Here is a 23,907-nt window from a genome sequence, read left to right as displayed (position 1 = left end):
GTGAAATCCAGAGGAATACAATCAAAATCAACGAACTTTGTAATGAGAAGCCACCACATCTGTTACAAATATTTTATTCAGACTGGAAGGTACAATCTCTCAGGGTTACATAGTCTAGAGGAAGCAAAAACTGCACCATGTTGAAACAGCATCTGTATGATGCTATTGAGTGGAGGTGCTTGGCCTGTAATGCTTTAAATGCATTTGGATAGTCGTCTGCTTTGACTACACATATACATATATATCTAAAGGAAAAAAACAAACAAAACAAAAAACAACGACAAAAAAGAAAAAAAAAAAACTTCTGCACAGTCTGTATGGAATCTGCACAAAGAAATACCTTGTCTCTCTTTGCGCCAGTTATCTGCTCTTGTATGTAAGCTGTTTCCGGTTCCAGTGTATCCACAGAGGTGCAATAATCAGACCAGCCATATAGCCAAAGGTAGCTCCGAGGGAACATGAAATGGGCCACACCTGAGGGGAGCACACAAGGGAAAAGCAGACAATGAGAAAAAGGTTTGTGTTTTTGTACTTTGTGAGCACAAATTCCCAGTGTAATCTAGGTACTGAAAGACAGTGGAGTCTTATTCTACTTTAAAGCTTGACGTGCTTTCCTAAAAATGCCACAAGTATAACAATCATACGTGCATCTTCATGAACACTAAATGCTGTGGTACAGTTTTGTTATTTTTTATATTAATATGTATTAAAATGTAACCGGGCTTCTGGCTGTTGCAGAACTTAGTTTGATATTCCCAAAACTACGTGGAAAACTTAATAGCATTTATATCCCCTGAGATGTTCAGCTAACGTAGTGTCCTCCTCACACATCTTGAAACCTACAGGTGTTATTTTTTGTGACAATTAGACTTGAAGGTCTTTGTAGGTCCCTTCCAACTGAAACTATTCTAAGTCTGCCTTTTCCCATTTTTCCTTCCAGTCTTTCATGGCATTCTGAAACTTCCAGAGGTGTGTCTAAGTAACCTAATAATCCAATAAGGCCAGAGACTGAGATTAATAGAGGGGCTGTTTTTTGTTTGTTTTTTTTTTTAAGGCTTGAAAAGTAGGCAGAGGGATGAATTCCCTTCTGGCTAGAAGAAAGAAGCAAACTTAAGTCTGGAAACTGACTGAACATCTTGCACCCAGTTCAGGAAAAATATAATAAGCCAGTTATTTTGAAGACTCCAAGAGAGCTTTCATTATAGGCCCTATTTCCTAACATAAGAACAGGGAACTGACTCAATACAGCTGACTCACTTACACAAAGCATCTAGTATTAAGGCAAAGAACTAAAGGAATCCTTCCCCCACCACAGTCAAACTGGTATTGATTTTCAGGGAGGATGGTCCAAAGCAAAACTTTAACCATTCTGTACTCAGATGTAGCATATTTTAACGTCAATTGCGAGTTGCATTTGATGAAGGTCCCAACTAAGTTGGTGATTAAAAATATTTATTGTAGAATAAACTGAATTCCCACCTCTCTTCACAATTCTCCTTTGTATATTGCAGGGACAATTTTGCACATCCTGCTGTACAGTCCTTAAGCTAGTACAGACTGCACTGTCCTATTTGTTTTTTAAATTAAAGGGGATATTCCCCCTTCTACGGTACTTGAGACTGAGAAATGCACTAGACATTAAAGAAAATATCCACATCTCAGTGTCCAGCCTTTTTTCCTACTTCATTTTGACTGGCAATTCATGAGAATCAAATGAACCTACTCTTAACGGTACTGGTTTCTCCTTTCATTTTCCTAGATCTGATTCTTCATTTATCACAGGGAGAAATAGATTTATTCACATCCTTCAATCATGGGAATTTTAACCAGGAATAAGAGTAACTTATTTTTGACCTCTGCTGTTTCATCTTCACATTCCTTGGCATTTGCAGTTTTATATATTATTTGGAGGTCTTAAGGAGTGTAGCAAAGATGACTATAAATAAACAAGGTGCCTTAGGTACTCTTTATTGACCTTGTTTCATTCTTCCATTTCCAAACGTTGTATCTCTGCTACTTGGTTTTGTTGCTAGAATGTTTTGGCTGTTGCCTCTCAAACCAAAGACTTGTTTGTTTCTATTCAGTTAACAGTGGCGTCGTAGATCTTCTATATAAAGCCTTGAGATGCTTTGGCACAGTAGGATATTATGTATATTTAAAACTCACATGACTTTGTGGCCTTGGCTGAACTTCTGCTTCAGGTAGATCTTTTGGACTTTTAAAAGAGATGTAATCAAGTTCCTTCTAACGTTTTGCAGGCTATTTTAAGTGTCTAAAGGACAAAAGCAAAAAAAGTCCCCGAGACCGCAGCTACTTGGTAACGTTCAGTGGAAACAGCAGTCAAACTTTCTTATCCACTGGTAAAGTCAAATACCATTCTAACAAAACTAACGAGAGAAGCTTCATAACTCTGCGGTCTTCTTTTGCATCAATGATCCTTCATTAAATTTTACCTACATTAGGTGAATCTATTGTAGCCAAATTGCTTTTCAGAAGCATGAGCAGATGTCAGACTCTGAATTTTTCATGTTCCCTTAACCAGTAAGGTCAATATCTCTGCTGACACATTCACTCTGTATTTTTTGGTATTGTGTGTATAGCGAGCAATTGTTGAAACGATTAAAATGATCTCTGTTGATTGCTGTACCTTCTTTTGCCTGATTGAATCACAACTTGGAGCACAGTTTCTCAATAGTGTTCCTGAACTATGTAACTTAATATTGATGATATCTCTGTCTGCCCTCCAAGACATTCAGTTTTTGCTTTGATTTTTTAAAAAAATCAGTGTTATCTCGCGAGCATTCAGGCTGTCTTACCATATGACCTGAAATCCAGCCCTCACCCATGGCAGACATCAAAGGTAAGGGGCAAAAGTGAGAAACCATACAACACTCCATCTCACTGACTGTGAATGGGATAGAAAAAGAAACACCTCTAGTGGCATAGAAAAGAAGAGTACCATAGAAAAAAAGAACATTACCAGATGCCTTATTATTGCTATTGGCCTACGTGTCTTATGCTGGTCACATGGCCCAAAACAGTTGTGAAGTCACTTTGGCCTTTCAAAAAGTCCCTAAGCACAGGAGCTACAAGCTTGGACATAAGAGAATAGCTGTCCTTATGTCACCTCTCAAGGCAAGGCAAAACAATAAACAAGTAATGGTACAAGCTCTGTAACTTTTATTCTTGACCATTGCCATATAGCCAGATGCACCCAAGAAACAAATCAAAGAAATATTAATATGTGGTTCTTAAGCTCATCAGCTGCTGAAATAAAAGCCTTGTGAATGCTTTACAGTCTGTAGTAAATGTACTGCATTGCACTGACCAAAGAAAGCAGACCGCTTTCTTTTTCATTAGGTGCTGGCCTTGTGTTTCTGAGGTGCAGTCACTTTCTGCTGAACCTTTTTAAATGAAATTGACTTCCTTGATCAATCTACTTTTGCCCTGTCTTCCGTATTTTCTCTTAAACTTGGTTTGGCGTTCCTGACTCCGTACTGATTGATAAAAATCTAAGCAGCTGACAGACACCTACCAATTGTAAGAGATTCCATCCATCCCACTTGTTAAAAGTACCCAACTTGTCTTATATTCCTTTCACTTTCTGAAAACTGCTCAGCTCAGTTTCCCGTACTTTGTGCTCCTTTCTGCCATGAGGAAGCTGACGCAACCTACTCCAGCACTGATGTCATGCTTGGGGTGGAGTACGTGGGTCAGCAGCAGGAAAATAAGACGTTAGGCAATGTTACCTAACTGCACTTTTTTGAGGGAGAGGAGAGGAAGTTGATCTGCAGAGAAAAGTATGGAGAGTGTAGGAGGCAGGACAGAACATTCTTCAGGAAACTGTTGTGAAATACCTTGTGTATCCCAGCAGCTGGGAAGCATCTGCTACCATCCTCACAGCCTAATACAAAAACCGTCAGCATATGTACCAAATGCATGTGGAAACAGACCAGTCCTAACAGTGTATTTGATTGCTAAGAATCTGAACAGCAGTTCGGCAACAACAAATCCCACCTGCATGCTTAGCAAGTACAGAAAATGAATTTTAAGGGATAGAGCAGAAGCCAGCGGTTAACAGAAAGCAACCCTGACTTCTGCTTTCAGTTTTCTTCATGCCTTATTCTTTTAACCTGGCAGTGCTGATAGGACTTAACAGGAGGTTTTTTTTAGGCTGGCCAAATAGACACTGCAGAACTGTGAGGTTTTTAGTCTAAGAACTTATTCTAAGAATGAGAAAAGGAGTTGCCAGCCTTTCAGGAAATAAATGAGCTAGTTTCCTAAGTGCTCTTTAGAACACCTACGAGCCAACTTGAGAATACTTAACGTATTGCATGGAAAGAGGTCCTTGCTCTGCTATACTACGCATGTAGCTACTTAAAGCAGATTTCTGGCTGCATGATAGTTTTGTCCTCTACTATGAGTCTGCAACATGCAGTAGGAAGCATGTCAGCACTGATAATGACAGAAAGGTCAAATTCTTACAGAGCAGAGCAGTAAAAGCCTAATAAAGGTTTTAAGGGGTAAAGTAAGCAGATGACTGCTGGTACAAACAGAGTGGGGTAATCTACTGCATTTATTCTTTAAATAAATAAACAAACAGTCCGGTCCCATTCTACAGATAAGTGCTTTTCTCATATGCCTACACTAGGATTTGTTTTGTATTATTATTTCCAAAGATCCGTTTCTGGCTGTCAATTAGAAAGCTGTGTAAGATTTTTATTTCACTTAAGAACCGAATAAATGAGCATAATGATTTTCCCTCTGTTTTTAACATGCCTTAAATTACAGATTGTTTAGTCTGCAGTGTCTCAACATTTTCAAAACATACTTTTAACCCATTTTGGTTGTGTGAATGTTAAGTAAAAGTGTCTTATCACATTGTACAGAGCGTGTACGTTGACAAGCATGTGCTGCAGGGAGGAAAGTGTGAAGACTTTTTCAGGCTGGCATTTGTAACCACAAGTTGGTTTTGTTGATTTGTGTTCTAAAGTTCTAGCAAGCATGGCTGCCTTTGATTTCAACATTAAGGTTTACACTAAGAAAAAACATACCTTTAAATAAACAATGATAACCCAGCTGAAGTGGAACAAGCTTCTACCTCTGTTTAAAACAAACAAACAAACAAAACCACCCCAAAACCAAAACCAAACACTTCCCCCACCTCGGTGGATATTATCCCTGCAACTCTTATGAAACAACTTGTTTTACAATAAAAATTCTGCTGTAGTTAATAGAACAACTCAAGTTGTTATCAGCACTACATGTTATGTTACAGACATTCGGTATCAGGTAGGAACTCATTCTTCAAAGTCACTGTCACACATGATACAAAAACAATGTAGACAAGATACGGTTTAGAAGTCACATTTTATCATCAATATTATGTTATGAGAAAAAGGGATGGGCATGAAAACAGTTTTAAAAATCCAGTGTCAAAATATGCAATAAAGCCAGGAACTTCACTCTTTGCTAAATAAAGTTTCTGAGTGATGTACAGGATGTCTGGAATACTGGTTCTACAGCATACAGAGTATACTGATAAGGTTTTCATCTTTAACTATACCATCTTGTTTTGCAACTCAGTTACCTCACATGGTGCAAAGAAAGGATGTGTCACTTTGTGTCTAATTCCACCTGAACTATCCCGCTCTGTTTCAGCAGCGTTGTGCTTTGAGGTGCCACTTCTCAGATGACACACAAAGCTCAGATCCTAATCGCTTGTGCTTATTGCATCATCAACCTGAAACAGTCAATCTGGGAAAACAAACAAAACCCAACAACTAAGCAACTGCAGCAAAGGAAGTTATTTCCTTTTTCTTTGCTGAAACTATTCTAACCAACCCCAATCCTCACATAAGCACTGTGCATCAGATGGCTAGAGGCAACTGGCTATGGATACTCTTGAAAACATCCGATCATCCTCTAGAATAGTCAAGCAATCACAATTAAGCCCCACAATGATTTGTAAAACTTCTTACAGATTTGACAGTAAGCTCAAGACACTGAAAAAATACCCATTCTACCAATAGGACATTTTTTCTCTGCAAGACATGTTGACATGTTTTAGTGTATTATGCCTTGAAAAGTGTGTTGTTTCTTTTTCCATACAGAAATGTAACTGCTGTAGGGACTTGCTTTCCTGTATAACAACTGTCCTTACATCTTCACCTTTGCCTGAGATTGGATTAATTCTGCAGCATTCTTAATTCTTCTCTAACCAGTAAGAATCACCTGGTATGTCTCCCTGACCAACTGTTTTACACAGTTAGAAAATAAACGTTTACTGAAAAGTAGCAGAGAGACAACAGGCGTGGCCAAACTCTACCTTAAAAGGTTACTTTATGAATAGCAACAGAATAATGAAGAACAATGAATCAGGATACCAAATGACTTTCCACAATATGTTATACTCTTCTAACAGAAATGCTTTATACATTTTTCATTTCCATTCTGAAACATTATTCAGACAATGAACGTCATTTTATTTCCAGAATAATATTCCGTTCCTGCTGAGTTTCATTTACTTAGAATAACAGTTGTCAGTTGTATGCCAAAAGAAGCGTTTTACATCATTATATTTAAATGTAGGGCCACTAATCTCAATATCCCCTGTATGCAATATTTTTCACAATATGAACATGGAAAATAAAGCAAAGATTTTCTGAGACATCTGCATTCATCTTGTTTTTTTTATGGGCCACAAGAAGTATGCACAAAGGACCAGTATGGTTTTTGTTGGTAACTAAGTATGAAGCAGCATTTTGGTTTTAGCCGTTAGGACATGGACTGCAATTCCTGATTTTGAATTTTTATTAAGTTTTTTATTAAGTTTGCTCCACTTGAAATCTTAATCTTTTTGAACTGAAAATGAATTCCAGTGGAAGATGTGCTAGACACACTGAAATCTGTTTTCTGGCAAGATATAGGTAATGGTAGTATAAACTACTCCAGTTCTATTACGTCTCCAAGGATGGAGCTTCCACCGCCTCACTGGGTAGCCTGTTCCAGTGCCTCACCACCCTTACTGTGAAAAATACTCTTATTTCCAGTCTAAATTTCCCCTCTTTTAATTTGAAACCATTTTCCCTTGTCCTATCACAACAGAACCTACTAAAGAGTCTGCCCCTTTCTTCCTAAAGCCCCCTTTTAGATACTGAAAAGTCGCTATCAGGTCTCCCCAGAGCGTTCTCTTCTCCAGTCTGACCAGCCCCAGCTCTCAGCCTGTCCTTGTATAGGGTGGGGTGTCTCATCCCTTGGATCATTTTTGTGACCCCCTTCTGGACACACTCCCAACAGGTTTATGTTTCTCCCATAGTAAGGCTCCACATCTGCATACAGTACTCCAAGTGAGGTCTCACCAGGAGAGTTTTGACTGGGCTGTCAGTACTTTTGAGCCTATGTTAATACCTACATGATTTTTTCCACACCTTGCCTAGAACTTAATCTGTAGGTGTTTCTGTAAGCACACCAGTTGGATTAAATTCTACACAGAACACTCCAGTTCGTGTCTTTGTTCTTCCTTCGGTGAACTTTCCATAACTGTGTTGTACAGATATTTGTATGATCAGGAAGTCAACCTGCACTAAATATCTTCTTCCTAAAGCAAGTAAATTTACAACTACAGTATAATATTTTATTAGGCCCATTCACCATTCTCTGCCTTTAGCCTAAGGTAACACTTACAGCACCCCTCCTCTTTCATTGCTACTACAAAGGATCTACTATGAGCTTCCGTAATTACCTGCCATCAGGTAGCAAAAGGCAAACTATTCCAAAAAGAGATTTTGTTTCTAGTACACATAATTTCTGAAGACAGACAGAAATGTCTCTTGGTTCTTTAAGACAGCAACGCACAGCTGCTACATGCAAGTCAGTACCTGTGATGATGGATCCATACCAAGTGGGGACAGAAAGACAAAGAAGTTATGTAAACTCTTGCATAAAATACAGTGTTTCTAGAGAAGCTGGTTCTTAAATATGAATCAACCAGCTTGGCTGAACTGGAAAGATGTGATTCCCGGGCAGCTCTTGAAAATACCTGCCTAGGACACTTACACTTTTACTGTCCCTTTATTTACCAACACTTAAGACATCACGTTCAGGAAAAACAAAAAAAGAAACAAACACTAAAAATAAAACCATTAAAATAAATAAATAAGTAGATCAATAACTGCAAACCTCTGAGAGTCTTGAACAGGATCTCTAAGAAGCTACCTTAAGGGAGTTCCACTCCTGCCTTCAACACTTGTGACCATTTTTGTGCTTCACTGCAATACAGCTATAAAATATAAAGGATTTTACAAGGGCTTCTTTCATTTTTCCCTATAAAGCGGATCCTTAAAAAAAATGATAATAATTTTAAAAAAGCACCTAAATTTGAAATTTTCTGACTGTTGAAATATCAGCTTGCAGAACCGATAAGCAAACTTCTCCATTCATCTGACCTCTTGAATTACTCAGATGATGATTCAACTAATGATCCCGCACTTCAGACTCAAAATGGACTTCTCCCACTCCATTATTTTAAATTCCACAGGGTAAAATGTGGAGGAGCGGGGAGCACTCATGCCCCCAGAAACAACTAGTGACAAGTTACAATATTTGAGGCTTCTGCCAATTCTTTGCTGTTCTGAGGAGTCAGATAATATGTTTTTAGATTTACAGATTCCAGATCTTAACTTCAGTAAGTCTGTTACGTTCAGCTTGTATGACTTTGAAGACTTTTCAAGCAGAAAAAGCTGATCATTAGCAAACTTGTGTGTCTTAGTGTGGGGAGACGGTGGGAATGGACAAATTTAAAATGGGTATCTGTTTTAATCAGAGCCTATTGACTTTTATGAAGGTTTTCTTGTATCACTGGTGCATAAAAGAAAGTTTTTATATAATGCAACTTAGTGTCTTCTGAGATTTTGTGCATGTGTACATGCATACATATATCTGTACCAACATAAAAGAGATGAGTAGGCACGCATATTGATGGTATCAACTTGTCTAAACATGAGGTGTCCAGTGTCATTCTTACTCCTCTCCAGCTGCTGCTTTGAAAGTTGATGTTTTTCCTCTATGTCCTCTGACATCAGCCCTACAGGAGTTTCTAATACACTGCATGGCAATCAATATTATGATTAGGCTACTAAGGATCATCCAAAACTCACGCATGTGGGCTTAACTCCAGCTCTAAATTGTAGAAAGCATTAGTCAGAATTATTACTCTTTGTATGGTAACTGCTGAGTCATGGCCTGAACCACTGATTGACCAGCTGGGGAAAGGACCTGGTCAGCCCTGGGAGCACAGGTGAAGGCAATTCAGTTGTTTGACTACAATGGGTGGAGGCTGGCTGCACCTCTCCTAGACCCCATTTAAGGGCTGACTGCCACTGGGGAACAAGCTCTTTCTGGAGATTCCTCCCTGGTGGAGTTTTTCCCTGCAAACCTGGAATTTTCTGACACAGGTAAGCAATCTTCTTCCCTTATAGCACCCTTCCATCGTGTCAATACTACCATCACATTGACCTGCCCAACTGTACTACACTCATACACACAGTTTTCACCCGAGATCAAGTCCTATACTAGGAAATGCAGCTCTTAGTCTTACTTTTGTGAATGACACCAAAGAAAGAAGAGGCAGAGAGCATTCAGTACTTCTTTCTGACAAATATCAATAGAGTAGGGAGATGGACAACATGCCATTATATGCTCATATAAATCCAAGTTTTTAATCAACACTTACATAGATTGATTCAATACACAAATGCCAATAAGTGAAGATACTGTGACAAATCATGGGTGTAAGCAAAAGAGTAAAATAAAAACTGCCAGATGTGACACGCCATTTAAAAACACAGCTGAGCAAGAAGAGAACTGCTTGTCTCTCAACGCAGAAGGACATAATACTGCACTTCAATGAACCCCTTGTCTTTTAGGCAGTATCAGGGAAGGTCAGCCAGCAATTAACTGGTTGCCAACACATACTTTACCATCAGTCTCACGTAGGTACCTTGCAAAAAATAAATCCAAGCCATTTTAGAGAGGAAAACTTCATTTTGTATGCAAGGTATTACCCTGCTCCTCTACTATTACTTTTGAAATAGAAATTGTAACGTCTCATTACACTGGTATAAAGAAAGGCTGATGGCATAAAGCTGCTAGCTGTTTCAGGAGGACAAATTTCTATGGCAGCTCTAAGTCTCCACCGTATCAGAAATAAAAGCATGTTGCCTGTTATACTGATTTCTGAAATACACCTTTGAAACCATCTGCTTACAAACAGGCCTCAAAGATATTGTGTAGCTGAGAGTTTTTGAGGTTGGTCACTGGAGGAATGAAAATACCCACTGAGGATCTTCAGTGCAAATTGGTACCGACATCATCATTTTATGGCAAATGCAGATTTTCACTGTTTTATATAATCATTTCTCCATGACAAACAAAATATGAAGAAAATAACACAGACAATTTGAATTTATAAAGACGGAATCTGCAGTGCCAGCATTTTTTATTGTGCAGTTACAAAGTTAATCATCCTTGCCTTCCTTTGAAATCAGAAGTCAAGATTGTAGTACAGTTCTTTGGCCACACCATTTCCACAAATCAATCCAAATCTATTTCAAATGCATTCTGTTAAGTGTTTGTATGGAACTAAAGCACTGGGAGAGCATCATTTCTTCCCTGCCCATAAGAAAGAAAAAAATACCAGACTGAAGGTAGACAAACCCAGAGCAATCTTTACCATTTCACATTTCTCTTTCCCCTTGTCTACCTTATTCTTACAGCTCTATTTTGTGATTAAAATTTGCATGCAGCAGACACACTCATAAAACTACAACAAAGAATCTTAACAAGTAATAAAAAAATCTTAAAAAGTAAAAAAAAACATGCATCCTTATACTGTAAGAAAAGGTGCTTCCAATGACCTTTCAAATGTCTGGCAGTACCCTGTAGAAACAACTTACAAGTAAATCCAATATATCTATTCAGTTTCAGAGCTACTTTGAGTAGCTTGTATATCTGGAAAACAGGTTTTTTTTTTTAATTAACAATGAAGATGCCGATACTAACCTGCCAGGGCCGATCCCAATCAAGAGGAATAGGAAATGCTCCAAACCAACCTCCTAGTATACTGCACGTTGTAGTAATCTGTAGGCTTTTTTCCCAGATGGACATAGCTCTGTAAAAACAACGTGTTACAGGATTTCAACAGCAGCAAATGACATGAAAATCAACACTGCAAAGTAAGTACAGACTGCATGTTACACCTCTTAAGCCACACTGCATTCAAGTTCAACTGCACAGGAGGCAGGAAGAATTTTTTGCATGCTGGTGAATTATTATTATCCATCATCTGTTTACTGAGTGATCATTTTTGCTTTCCTCAAGCCATGGACTTCTGAGTTCTTTGTGCATTTCATAACGCTGCAGGCTATAGTACTGAGTTGAATTGAATTCAAATCCCTACTCCAAATCAGTAAGGTACAAGATCAGAATCTTAAATTTGCTCCATCTCAGGTTATAAACACAAATCTAGCCTTAGCCAATGAAGGAAAGAAAATGGGCATTTTACAGCTAAAAGTCTAGATGAACTGCAAACCCCAAGCTTCACAAGTGACATTTAGTTTGTGTCACATCAAAGCTTTAAACCTTTAACCCTTATTTTGAAGAGTCTAAAGTACACAGAAGTCTAAAACATGTAACTCACTGCTGCATTCAATATTGATGGAACAATGTATAAGCATAGGACAAACAAACTCTACTGCTTGCATAATATAACTCATACTGATTATAGTATTTATAATGCAATGCTGACATTTTGGGCAGAAACAACACTATTTATTCTACGCTAATCCCATTGCTGTAACTTAGAACACTAGATTTGAGCACACAATTCTATATTCTTGTAACTTGGAAAAAAAGCCAAACAAATACCAAGCTAGTCTGCACACCAAAAATTGTACGTTATTTCCAGAAGCTGAATAACCAATGCCAATATGGAGAGGCAACCATTCACTACGGCCCTAAAGCAGTGAAAGAGGCAGCAGAATACACTAAGGACAGACTGAGGTACGTTTGTATCACACAAGACATCCTATCTGGTAAACGTATGCACATACTGCTGTGCCATATGGAGATGCCAGATTGAGTCCAAAAGCAGAATAACAGGATGAGCAAGGCACGGTGCCCAAATGAAGAACAGTTCTCGGTCGTTTGGCAACAACTTGAACTTCTAATTCATACACATAGACAAAGCATGGACATAGGCCTCTCAAACCTGGCACAACTTGTCCTCCAACAGTTTACCGCAGTAACAATGCACGGATCATTCACTGCTCTGCATGGAGTGTCAGCCATCAGGATTTTTGTAAATAGTCATTAACACACCACACAAATCCTTCATTAGTATGAGGAGCAACAGGTAGGAGCTTTAAATATACATGTACAAACATCTATATGTACTCATATGAAAACTAAGTTTTATAATTTCTGTATTTTTAAACCACTGATAAAACTAAGCTGAAATGATTCTACAGGTAAAACTAGTAATATTTAAGATGGCAAATGATGACTAGTGGCATAATAACACTTTAAAACCTCAAATCATTTCAAACCTTACTCATACCACAAGTTGAGAGCTGTTTTAAGTAATATTTGAATTAAGAGGTTAGTTAACATAAAATAATGTATTAAGATAGATCCTGGATAGACAAGAATGAGAACTCTACGCCATGGCAGGACTGAAATACAAAGCAGCACAGTCCTTTGGTGATGCCCACCTTTACAAATGACATTTCTAACTCTGTGAAAGTGCACAGTACATAGACAAGTGATGAAATCGGAGAAATGAAAACTGGACAAAGCACTTCTGTGAAGTGCTTCATTTAATCTCACTTCATTTAATTCATTGCACTCGCTTCATTTAATTGCTCAAAAAGTGCACTTAGAAAATTTCACATGCTTCATGTTTTTAAGCTATCTGAGCTACAATTGTACTGCACCTAACTGTATTCTGCACGCTGGAGCGTGTCCCTGACCCACCAACATCCCCCATCCCTTATGTAACAAACAAACCTGCAGTGCCACAGATCACACCATACCATGCAATGGCACATAGAATCTGACCCTTACAGGCAAGAAGACTTGAATTTTTGAGTTCCAATTAAAAGTGATTTTACTCAAGGTGACTGCTTTGCTAGAAGTGCTGTAATTGCAAACAGAGAAAGCTAAGCACCTCTGCAGAAAAAAATAAGCACTTGGCTAGATTGCCTCCAAGATATTTATGCTGAATGACTCAATTGTACCATAGCTATTACAATGCAATAGATTATGTAGCGCAAGTTACTTGGATGTAACCTTATGAAAAGGCCTCCAAGAAAATATTAGGTCTAACAGTATTTCCACACTAGACCACCACCTTAACATAGCAGAGATTTCACGGCTATCCAAAGCAACAGCTGGCTAATTAGTACTAAAATCTATCACTTGTTTACATTTGATTTATTAAGATAAAATTTCTTTTAATAGATGCCCTCTCCTATGTTTCTGTAAAGACAAAGGCACAGCAGATCTCGATCTTATAAATATTGCAAGCAAGAGCAACAAACATAAATGTCAACGATTTCTTCAGTTTAAGTTGTACACATATTTTTTTAAACAATTCCTCTTTCATTCTATGCTACACTCCTACTCAGACTTTCCAGCTCATTGTGCCAGTGCAATTCAGTTCTCTAAATGCTTCTTTCAAGGCAAACAGCCATGCTGATCTTACCTCAATGCCCTTTTCCATGTTCAACCAACCTCACCTCATCCCACATGGTTAAAGCAGGATATAACCTTTGAATAAATCATTCCCACACTTTGTTAACTTCTAAGTACTTGCAACTCATTCAGGAGGTCAAATGAAAAAACACGGACTTATTTTCAAAAGGGCAACTTACTACAACTCATAAAAAAAACCTGCTACAATATTTCTTCATAATTTATTTTCATTCAAAGGGTTGTGCAATCAAACATCATTACTAAATGCACATTTAATCAGATAACGTCATACGGCTCCCTATTAACAAGTATGTACAAAAACATCATAGCAAGACAATCCTGTTTCCTGTGCAAAAATTATGCTGAAGTAACATGAAGTTCTGGACTAGGAAGAAAAAGACATGCGTTTAAAATCTAACCTGGCACAAAGACGGGCAGTTGCCAAACATCTGTTACTTGATTTCACCTATTCTCTCCAGTTGCAAAACTTCCACACAAGAACAAGTGAATCAGCAATGATTCGTTTTGGCTAAATAACACCACGATTTTATTAAGTTCTTGTGAGTTATCATTTTTGTTACTCTATTCACTCCTTCCACTGAAAATGAAAACCAAACATAACCAACATGGATAAGAATTTAGATACTTTTCAGTAAGCTGAGAACTGATATAAAACAAAAGCCAACATATAAACTACTATAAAAAGTTTCTTATTTCTAATCTTCTCCACACGGAGTAACTAAATGCAACTCCCCTCAGTCAGTGGGACGATACAACTTTTTGTGTTCTTTTGAGACGAGAGTTTACCCTTACAAACTGTTATAAGGGAACAAACGCTAATGTCTTATTAAACTTCAAGTGTATGTGGAGCTGCTCATATTTCACAGCCCGAATCTTTCAACAGTCCTGTTATTTAGCGTGTGAAAAAAGGAGAAAGAGATGGAATGCTTCTGAAGACCGTGTTATCCTTGACCCAAGCTAATATAATGGCTTTTACTAGGCAAAAAAATAAATTACATTCATTTCTTTTTTCCAAGAGCATATTTAAAGAGTACTTGAAACCTCTGACACTGAGGAAAGCTTTCTTTGAAACGTGAAAAGGAACGAGGGCAAAGATTACATAAGTAAGATGACAGTAGACTATACGTTATCTTCACAATTACATTTAAGTTAATAATACTGTTAAAATACTACCGATTTTTAGCTGCTATTCCTACTCTAAAAACTGTTTTTATAAAGCTAATGTGGATCAAATTCTTCCTCACTCACAGTACGGTAGCTCACTCACTCCTCTTTATTATAATCATCATACTGGACAGCAGGATGCTTACAGACCATTAAAACGCTCATTTGAAACTTTACCTCCTCCAAACACATATAAAGTAAGGCTTATTCTTTGGATAACAGAAATAAAAGGCCAGTTTTCCCAATCTGCGTCTTCAAACTAAATAACACAATCTTTATCAGAAAAGCTTTCGCAGAGCTGCCATTACAAAAGTGAAACTACATCCATAATTCAGAGAGTTTCCTTCCCCAAAATAAAATGATAATAAAAATTCCCTGATATTCACATCAATTCACTCTGTTTCTATTGCGGTTAGAAATCAGAATGGAACAGAACTTACCCATTTCTACTAAATACTCGTATCCAAGCTTGTATGTTTGGTCCCAGCAAACATAAACATTGTAAAGTGGTAAAGGTAGATAGGAGAACTGCAAACAAAAATGTCTCAGTCACTGACCTACAAAGAAGCAATATAACAAAATTATGTTATAAATACCAATTTTCCTAAATCTTGGAACTCTAAGAAAAAAAAAATATCTCAATCAACCTGTGAAAGCACATGTGCTTTCTAAAGTCTCATGTAGAAGAATGAAGCTTTTTCTTATTATTCTATTACAGTTCAAAAAGGTAGAGGAAAATCACTATTATCTGCTGCCTCAGCAAAGTCTGAAATGTAGTTTATTAGCCCCTGATACTTGTATCATTTTAAATACAGGTTTATCTCATACGGTTTTGAATACTTGGATATTCACTTCATTATTCAGCTTATTTTTCTAGTTTGACATTGTGGAAGCAGCCATGAAACCAAACACCATTGCTAACCTGTAATTTGTTGACTCTCTCAGAAATGGGGTTGCTTTCTGATTCTCTTACTTCCTTTACGTAACTATGCCTAAAAATTTACTTATATCAATAGGATGAAAGATAAACAAGATGTGTATTTTACAATCTTAGCAGAAAAATAATTAAAACTTAGCAGACATTTGTACCCGCACAAAGACTGAGTGAAACATGGAAAATACTCGTCCCCCTACACAGAACAAATATCAAAGTAAAACAGCTTGTTTCCTAAGGTCTCACAGAACAGATCTCCAGATGCATAAAATCTATAAGAGCCAACTTCTACAAAGAAAGCCACCCTGCTTCCTCCAGCCAGGAGCTTATTTTTTAATTTCCGATATACCAAATAATATAGAAGAATTTATACCAATATCTGCTAGGAGAACTCCCCCTTAAAGCGTTTAGAAAAAAATAGGGTCTTCTGACTTACTCTATGAGAGGTGCTCCATAAAGAACAATAATCGCATGAAATAGTATGCAAGACATGAAAAAGTATATACAGCATTTTAGAAATCTGGATATCTAAAAAAGAGCAATAAAATATCAGAATAATGTTTCAAAAGTGAAGAGAATATAAACAACATACTCAGCTTATATGTATCTAATCAACAACATCACACACTACTCTTTAGATATTCAATTCTAGCACAGTATGCATTCAAACAGGTACCCTTTAAACAATGAATTAAAATGACAACACACGCTCCATCCAACGTTTCTTCATCCATCTTATTATAATAAAACAAATATAAAATATATAACTGGAAATGACAATGTAATCAGAAATGGTTTCACATTCTGTGAAAGATGTCTCTTAATGAAAAGTTAAAAAAAATTCAAAGAAAGTACATAATATGAAAAAAAGACGTTCAGAATCAAAAGTAGTATTTAAAACCACAAGCAATTAAAGCCACTCTGTTTTGAAACTTGGCACTATACATTCTAAATCCCTTTAAAATGTTTGTAGATCTACATAGAACTGTCTACAAAATTAAATGACAGCTTCTGGGTACTCACTATATCATACAGAAGGACGGACACTGGATAAGCACATCTGGCTAGGCCTGTTCTGATCAGGTCACAAATGGAAATCCATATCTCACTTGACCACTTCTTTGATATTTATTATATATGCTAGGCTGGGATGAAACCTCACCTAGAACACATAAGCCTACTTCATTTTCAAATCACAGGTGGTTAAAAGACTTGTTTTCCATGATGTTTTCATGTATTTCATATCCCCTCTGTCAGCAATTAACAGTTTTACATACAAAGATACTACTTTCTTGGATGGAGACTGCTTAACTCTTTAAGAATCACTGTAAGAGCACTGTCTGACAGCTGGTGGGGGTGCACGACTAAGCTGACTTCAGATTGTATTCTACCACTCCAGACCCAGCTATGTTTTACTCCAAACGTGCTCTCCTCTAACCTGTTAAATTAGGATCCATGCCCTCAATGGTCCTGTTACAAACTGTAACTACAAAGAAATCTCTCGGATTCCTCTGCATGCAGATTTCAAGGAAACGCAATCATTCTGACACTTTTCAACTTCACTTTTTTAAAGTTTACCAACTTTCAGAGAATCACAGAATAGCTTAGGTTGGAGGGGGCCTCAAAGCCCACCCATTTCCAACCCCCTACCATGAGCAGGGCTGTCCACCACCAGCTCAGGCTGCCCAGGCCCCCATCCAACCTGGCCTTGACACCTCCAGGAATGGGGCACCACAGCTTTTCTGGGCAGCTGTGCCACTGCCTCATCAAGTTTTAGTAGTAATGAGCTGTTCTCTCTTTTACACCTCGAATCCTACACGAGGAACTACACAAGAGCAAAGCAATACTCTCTGCAATAACGAAGGTCAGGCCTAGACTGTGAAGTGAATTTCGTGCCCACTCTGGCGTGCCCCAATTCCTGCCAGCATGCAGTCAGTGATAGTCTTATGACTACAAACCACAACCCCGTGGGCAAGATGTGTCAGGGATGCTCGCTCCAGAGGGCTGCTGGCAGGTGCAGACAGAGTTAAGCTCTGCAACTCATGGAAAACAAGAATTCACCACCAGAAGCTGTAACTTCTTTCTCATCGCATCATTCCAGTTGACAGACTTAGCATCCTCTCCACATCACTCGGTAGGAATCTAAGAAAAAAACAAATCTTACCTTGTTAGACAGCGAGCTTCTCTTAGAAGATGGACTTGGCTTTAGGATTAAACACAAGGTTACGTTAAGGACGCTAACACAAACAGAACAAACACACAGCCACGTGAGGTGCGTGCCCAAAACCGAGAACCCATCCAGGAACAAAGCCGGCACGAATGCCGTCAGGACGACGGAGACGACGCAGAGCAGGTTGGCAGCCAGCAGCCTCCTCAGCTCTGCCTCCTTCATCGCGCCCTGCCGCCAGACACCTGCAAGACAGCGAGCGGCACTCGGTCAGAGGGACTCAGCAGCAGCAGCAAGGCGCTGAGGGCGTTCTGGGGGCGAAAAGGGCTTTTTCGTGGCAGAATAACGACCCTCCCGCTCGCACAACGTCCTGGGCCGGACTCGCCCCGCGGGGCGGCCTAACAACGCGCAGGGCCCACCTGGCCCTTACCGGGGACGCCGGCCGCCCGGCAACGGGATGGCGTCAGCTCCGGGGCGGGCCCGGAAGCGGCAGTTGTTGTGCTGGGCAGCCATGGTGTGCGAGAAGTGTAAGTAGGGTGGGCTTGGGGGGATCCCCGGCACTAAGCGGGATCTGAGGGCAGCGGGCGGCGCAATTCTAATCGTTTCTTTCGTGCTGTTTCTTTCCGCAGGTGAGAGGAAGCTGGGCACCGTGATCACTCCTGATACGTGGAAGGATGGGGCGAGAAACACTACAGGTAGTGTCGGTCGCACGGTGTTCCCTGCGGGTCGTCCGGGCGCACGGTCTGTCACGCAGCCTCAAAGCCTGCTGTAGTTACCGAGTTGGCTCTTCACTGCTGTAGTTTCCTTTGAGTGCAGTGAAGGTCTGTTTGCCTCGAGCTTTTTGGCGTTGAACTTGTCCACCTCATCGCAGCCTAACAGTATTTAAAACGGGATCATAACCGGGGGGGGGAGGGGGAAGAATCGACTTTTTTCTTGAATAGGTAATGATAGAATCAGGGGTAACAGTTTTAAGCTCAAAGAGGGAAGGTTTTAGATTGGATGTCAGGGGCAGCTCTTCACACAGAGTGGTGAGGTGCTGGAACAGGCTGCCCAGAGAGGCTGTGGAGGTGCTGAAGACCAGGTTGGATGGAGCCCCAGGAAACTTGGTTTAGTACCAGATCTGGAGGTTGGCGGCCCTGCCTGTGGCAGGGTGCTGGAACTTAACCATCCTTGGGGGATCCCTTCCAACCCAAGCCATTTTGTGATTCTAGGCATTCTATGTTTCCGTTATGATCCTTCCTCTCATTTGGAAGGATGATATGCAGGGCCTACCCATGCTATGTGCTACATGTTTCACTTTGTTCTGATCACACATGCCCACGTGTGGCAGCTGGAAGCTGGACTCTTTCCAGCATACCACAAACTGTGAAATGCATTGACTTGTGGTTGTATTTTTTTTTAATAGAAAGTGGTGGCCGTAAGCTGAATGAAAACAAGGCGTTGACCTCAAAGAAAGCAAGGTTAGTATTTAATCCTCGTTTTGGCTTAAAAAAAATAATTCAATTTTCTGTAACTGAGACCTTGCTTTCTCACAAGGCAGGGTAATTCCTCAAAACTTGTCCAAAATACACCTTAATTTGTTTGTCTTTTTTTTTTTTAACAACACGCTTTTCCCTGGTGGAAGTGTGTCTTTATGTACTTCATGGGGACTTTCTGTGGGATTACAGAGCATGGGCAGCTGTATTGCTGTGGGCATCCCTAAAATTGGTAGGAATTGCTGTTTGTGTTAAGAAAGGAGATGAAAAGGCTGTCTGTCCCTGTTTGTTGCAGGAGAGTTGGACTAGATGACATTTAAAGGTCCCTTCCAACTCACATGATTCTGTGATCTTTCATGCTAACATTGCCTGTTCAAACTCTTGAGTGTCTCCTTAATGTCTAAAGGATGTTCCGTTATGCCAGGGGCAAGCCATTGTTGAAATGTATTTTGACTTCAAAATAGGCTTGTATCTTAAGAACAATGCATGGTTTTAGTTCATCACTTATTAATTTAATTTCCAGAATGCAAGAAACCTCTCTTAATGGAGAAAGCGGGAGTTTTTCTGTAGAAATTCTGTAGTCTATTAGAGTTGACCTCTTTATGTCCCTTTTTTTGATTGCAGTTTTTTCTGGAGTTTCTGTCTATATCCTCTCGTATAGCATTTTTAGTATGAGGTGAAGGAAGTGCTTTATTTCACTGTGCATAAACAAAGCACTTCTCTGTTTTTCCAGGTTTGATCCTTATGGAAAGAACAAATTTTCAATATGTCGAATTTGTAAGAGTTCTGTCCATCAGCCAGGGTCTCACTATTGCCAAGGATGTGCCTATAAAAAAGGTGAGTTTTACGGAGAACTTTATTACCCCACTTTGATTTGGAATTAGAGGCCAAGTAGAACTCTTGAGTTTGTTCTGTGAGGAAAAAGAAGGCTGTGATGAGATTCAGTTACCATCTTCAGCTAATAATAGGAAGGTGTAGAGAAGGTGCACTGACCCCATCACAGTGCACAGTGATGGAGAAGAGTGCAAAATTCTTTAATTCCATATAAATAAAACAATTTTCACCATGAGGGTGGTCAAACATGGTAATAACAGGGACTCAGAACCCTTATGAAATCTCTACTGGAGAATATAAAATTTTATCAGTCTTGTGAGTTTCAGAGGGCAAGCAAAATGGCTCAAACTTGGAATCCATGGGGAGAAAATAGTGCAACATGAACTCAGTTACGTTCTTACTATTGAAGAATTCACTCAGCACACAGACATGGGGTGGATGAATTGTTAGATGTAGAGTCACAGCTAACTAGTAATGATTTTTGTTTATGGAATAATGTTAATTGTTCTACAACTGCACACTGTGTCACTGAGTACATGGTTTAGAAGACTGCTAAAGGAGGGCTGCCTCTGGGTCATCAGTCTTCTCTGCTTCAACTCTTAGCTATTCTTGGTGTCCATTATATTTCTCCCTTGTACACTGTAATTAGCTTAATTCTGTGAAATTGTATTCTCAGCTTTCTCAGTAGCCAGTTAATCTTTCAAGGTAATCTTTCATCTAGCAATCAGTTTCTTGGCGCCTGTATTTTCTTAACCTCTCTACTTTCTGTCCATCTCAGGCTACAGGAATTATAAAGTTCAGTAACATGCTATTTTTACCCATTTGCCAGTTGGGATCCTTTCCTGGCTGTCCTCCAGTAGTTCAGCAAATTAGAGGCTTCAGGTGCTGCTGTGAATCATAACGCTCTTAAAATAGAGTTTATTTTTTAAGTGGAAGTGTTACATGTACATTGCAAATATTAATTTGTGTTAAAAATCATATGACTACTTCTGAATGTGCAGTATCTGGTGAGAAGGTGCACGGGTAGATTGGCAATTAGAAGTCTTTAACAGTTCATTGAAAATTATCCTTACAAAAACATATTCAGTTTGTTTTTGAAGAAAGGATAATGATTGTTTAATGACTTACACACCTTTTGTGTGTTTGTAGGCATCTGTTCAATGTGTGGCAAGAAGGTCTTGGATACAAAGAACTACAAGCAAACTTCTGTCTAACTACATTGATCAGTTTTTCATGAAGAACTGACTTCTGTGTCTTTGTACATTTACCTTTGTCCAATATTGTTTGTGAATATTGCTTTCTGGAATATAATAGACTTGCTTGGAATGAGTTTAGGGGAGAAGACAGCCTGGGTGTTTCTGTAGAAATGAACATATTTGATTTTTGTTGTTTTAGCACTAATGTTAACTAACATTTAAAGGTAATGGTTTGCAGCAGCTGATACAGCTCAAAGTCATAGGTTGAAACTGTTAGTATCATATCAGATCCTTGAGATTAGCACTTACTGTTCAGTTGTCCTATCTTGAATCTTCTGCTTGTCTGGTGGTAATACTTAACAGATACATAAAATAAGAGCGTATATCACCTCATTAAAGTACTGTCATTAATTAGTTCTGTGCTTATAGGTCTTTATATTTATGCTCATCCCTAACTGTTATGTCGTGTGCTTTGAAGTGCTGCTTTTCAGAGTTTAATTGCATTATTCTGATCCAACAGTAGGGTTTGTTGAGTCACAAGCTGTTGAACTACTGAAATGTGTTACTCTGCTGCTTCTTACTTCTGCAGCAAGGCTGATTAGCTATTCCCATGTCAGATCCTAAGCAGATTTTGCATACAGCATCTGGTGGCCCGAGGCAATAAAATAACGAGCATCAATTTCTAATGCCAGGTCTCAGTCTCCTTATTTCCTTAGTTAGTGAGGTTTCTAAACACTTGTTTTGAAACTGGCTCCTGAATTCTGTGATGTAATCAGTTATATAAATGTCAGATGGAAAGATCAAAACAGGCTGCCTTCTCCTTAGCACTGTTTGGAGATAAGACTTGAAGCCTGCACCTGTGAACGTGTGGGACTGCATTTCTTGTATCCTTTTGTCATTTCTACATAAGAAAGCAGTTTCTCTCTTACAAAGAATAATAACTTGAATTCATGATAGGATTTTAACTAGGCCTTTTTGTTTATCCCTCTTGCCACCTATTCTTAGCAAATTCTTACAGTTTTGCAACTTATTTTCAACCATAATGAAGAAAATGTCAATACGAATTTCCCTGTGAATTGATTTTTCTAGTTGAAATTTCCTTTTGTTCTGTTATCTACAACAGAGACAGCTGTATGTATGATGGAGACTGAACAGTCACTGTTCTTTCTGTGTATTAATGTGGAAAACTGAACAGAAAGTGCATGGAATAGCTCATGTACAGTAACATCAATTCTAATGTCAGTGTACCTCACTGTGGCACATTCCTTGTGCAGTTCAAAGAATATCTGTAATGGACCTCATGTTTTGCAGCAAGTGCTTCTCAGTACAGCTGTAGTAACATTTCAACCATGTGACAAACAAATTATGAGGTAGCTGTGAAAACCAAGTAGTTAGTATTACGTATGGATCATTGTCCTATGTAACAGCAATGCACTGGCAACCATCAAGAGGCCAAAATAAGACCATCATAAGAACATCTTTTCTGTCATGCTGGAAACAATAATTTGTAGTGAGGTGACTGAATTTGGTTACTGCCTGCCAGATTTATGTAAGGCGGCTGTGCTGAAGGGTCTCACTTGAATGTACTTGTTTTCTGCCTCTTTTGTGTCCTCTACAGCTGTAGGGTATTTTCTGTGCAAGTGGTATCACTTATTGCGTTGGCCGTATTGCATTAAATGTATGAAGACTATTAGAAGTGAAGGTTGTAAACCAAGTGATTTTGACCATGCGAAAGGATTAACTGGGGAATGTAACTGGGCATCTGAGCAAGTCATTTCTAGTGGCAGTAAATGGTATTTTAAAACAAATGCAAAAAATCCCACGTTTATAGAAATGTAAAAATCACAGGTAAGGTGGTTTGGGGATTTTTAAGGTACTCTGTAAGTCATTGGTAGGAGTTCCTGTGTTTTTTTAGAAGATCAAATGGATATATATATATATAATTACTATTGTTTTATCCTCCCATAGTTGGGTTAGATAGTTTTCATCAACTTGTTTCCAACTTAGCCTTCAACTTTAGCTTTTTGATCAGACTTATTCAAGGTGATTTCAAGTGAAAGATCCTCTGATATTCTGCAAACTCTTCATTCTTTGTGTATTTGTTCTATAAGATTAGTTTGGCCATTCTGTATATAAAGTTTTTCTTGCCTTCCTAATGTTTTCCAGCATCTTTGTTTCAAAAATCTGACTGTTTGTAATTCTTGAATGCATTGTATCGATTCAAGGTTATTTTACACTGTAAATACCATATTGAGTAAACGTGTACTTTGTTTTGTAACATGTAAATAATATGATTCTCTGTTGACAGTTGGTTTATGAATGGAGCTTTTATACCCTATTACCAGGCAGCTGCTTTTGCTTGTT

The 23,907-nt window shown here is 38.7% G+C and overlaps 2 protein-coding genes across 3 annotated transcripts; one reads left to right on the top strand and one right to left on the bottom strand.

The window, feature by feature from the left end:
• Positions 1 to 343: 343 nt before the first annotated feature.
• PIGF (phosphatidylinositol glycan anchor biosynthesis class F) lies at positions 344 to 18,530 on the bottom strand. Of its 2 annotated transcripts, XM_072330909.1 has the most exons (6): positions 18,469 to 18,530; positions 18,036 to 18,283; positions 16,308 to 16,399; positions 15,378 to 15,494; positions 11,062 to 11,170; positions 344 to 474 (listed from the first exon to the last, which is right to left on the bottom strand). In XM_072330909.1, exons 2-6 carry the CDS (start codon positions 18,261 to 18,263, stop codon positions 361 to 363), a joined length of 660 nt encoding a protein of 219 aa, XP_072187010.1. In that variant the 5' UTR covers positions 18,264 to 18,283; positions 18,469 to 18,530; the 3' UTR covers positions 344 to 360. The 2 variants fall into 2 exon arrangements, with proteins under 2 accessions (XP_072187010.1, XP_072187011.1); XM_072330910.1 differs by lacking the exons at positions 344 to 474; positions 18,469 to 18,530 and adding an exon at positions 5,303 to 5,757 and having other exon boundaries at positions 18,036 to 18,263.
• On the top strand, positions 18,480 to 23,695 carry CRIPT (CXXC repeat containing interactor of PDZ3 domain). Its single transcript, XM_072330914.1, has 5 exons — positions 18,480 to 18,565; positions 18,668 to 18,733; positions 19,444 to 19,498; positions 20,247 to 20,350; positions 21,497 to 23,695. The coding sequence occupies exons 1-5, from the start codon at positions 18,496 to 18,498 to the stop codon at positions 21,559 to 21,561; spliced, it is 360 nt and encodes a 119-aa protein (XP_072187015.1). The 5' UTR covers positions 18,480 to 18,495; the 3' UTR covers positions 21,562 to 23,695.
• The last annotated feature ends 212 nt before the right edge of the window (positions 23,696 to 23,907 follow it).

The sequence above is a fragment of the Excalfactoria chinensis genome, chromosome 3, assembly GCF_039878825.1.
Source record: "Excalfactoria chinensis isolate bCotChi1 chromosome 3, bCotChi1.hap2, whole genome shotgun sequence".
Lineage (NCBI taxonomy): Eukaryota > Metazoa > Chordata > Aves > Galliformes > Phasianidae > Excalfactoria > Excalfactoria chinensis.
Note: the sequence above shows the minus strand (reverse complement) of the source record. Positions and strands in the feature narration are given on the sequence as shown.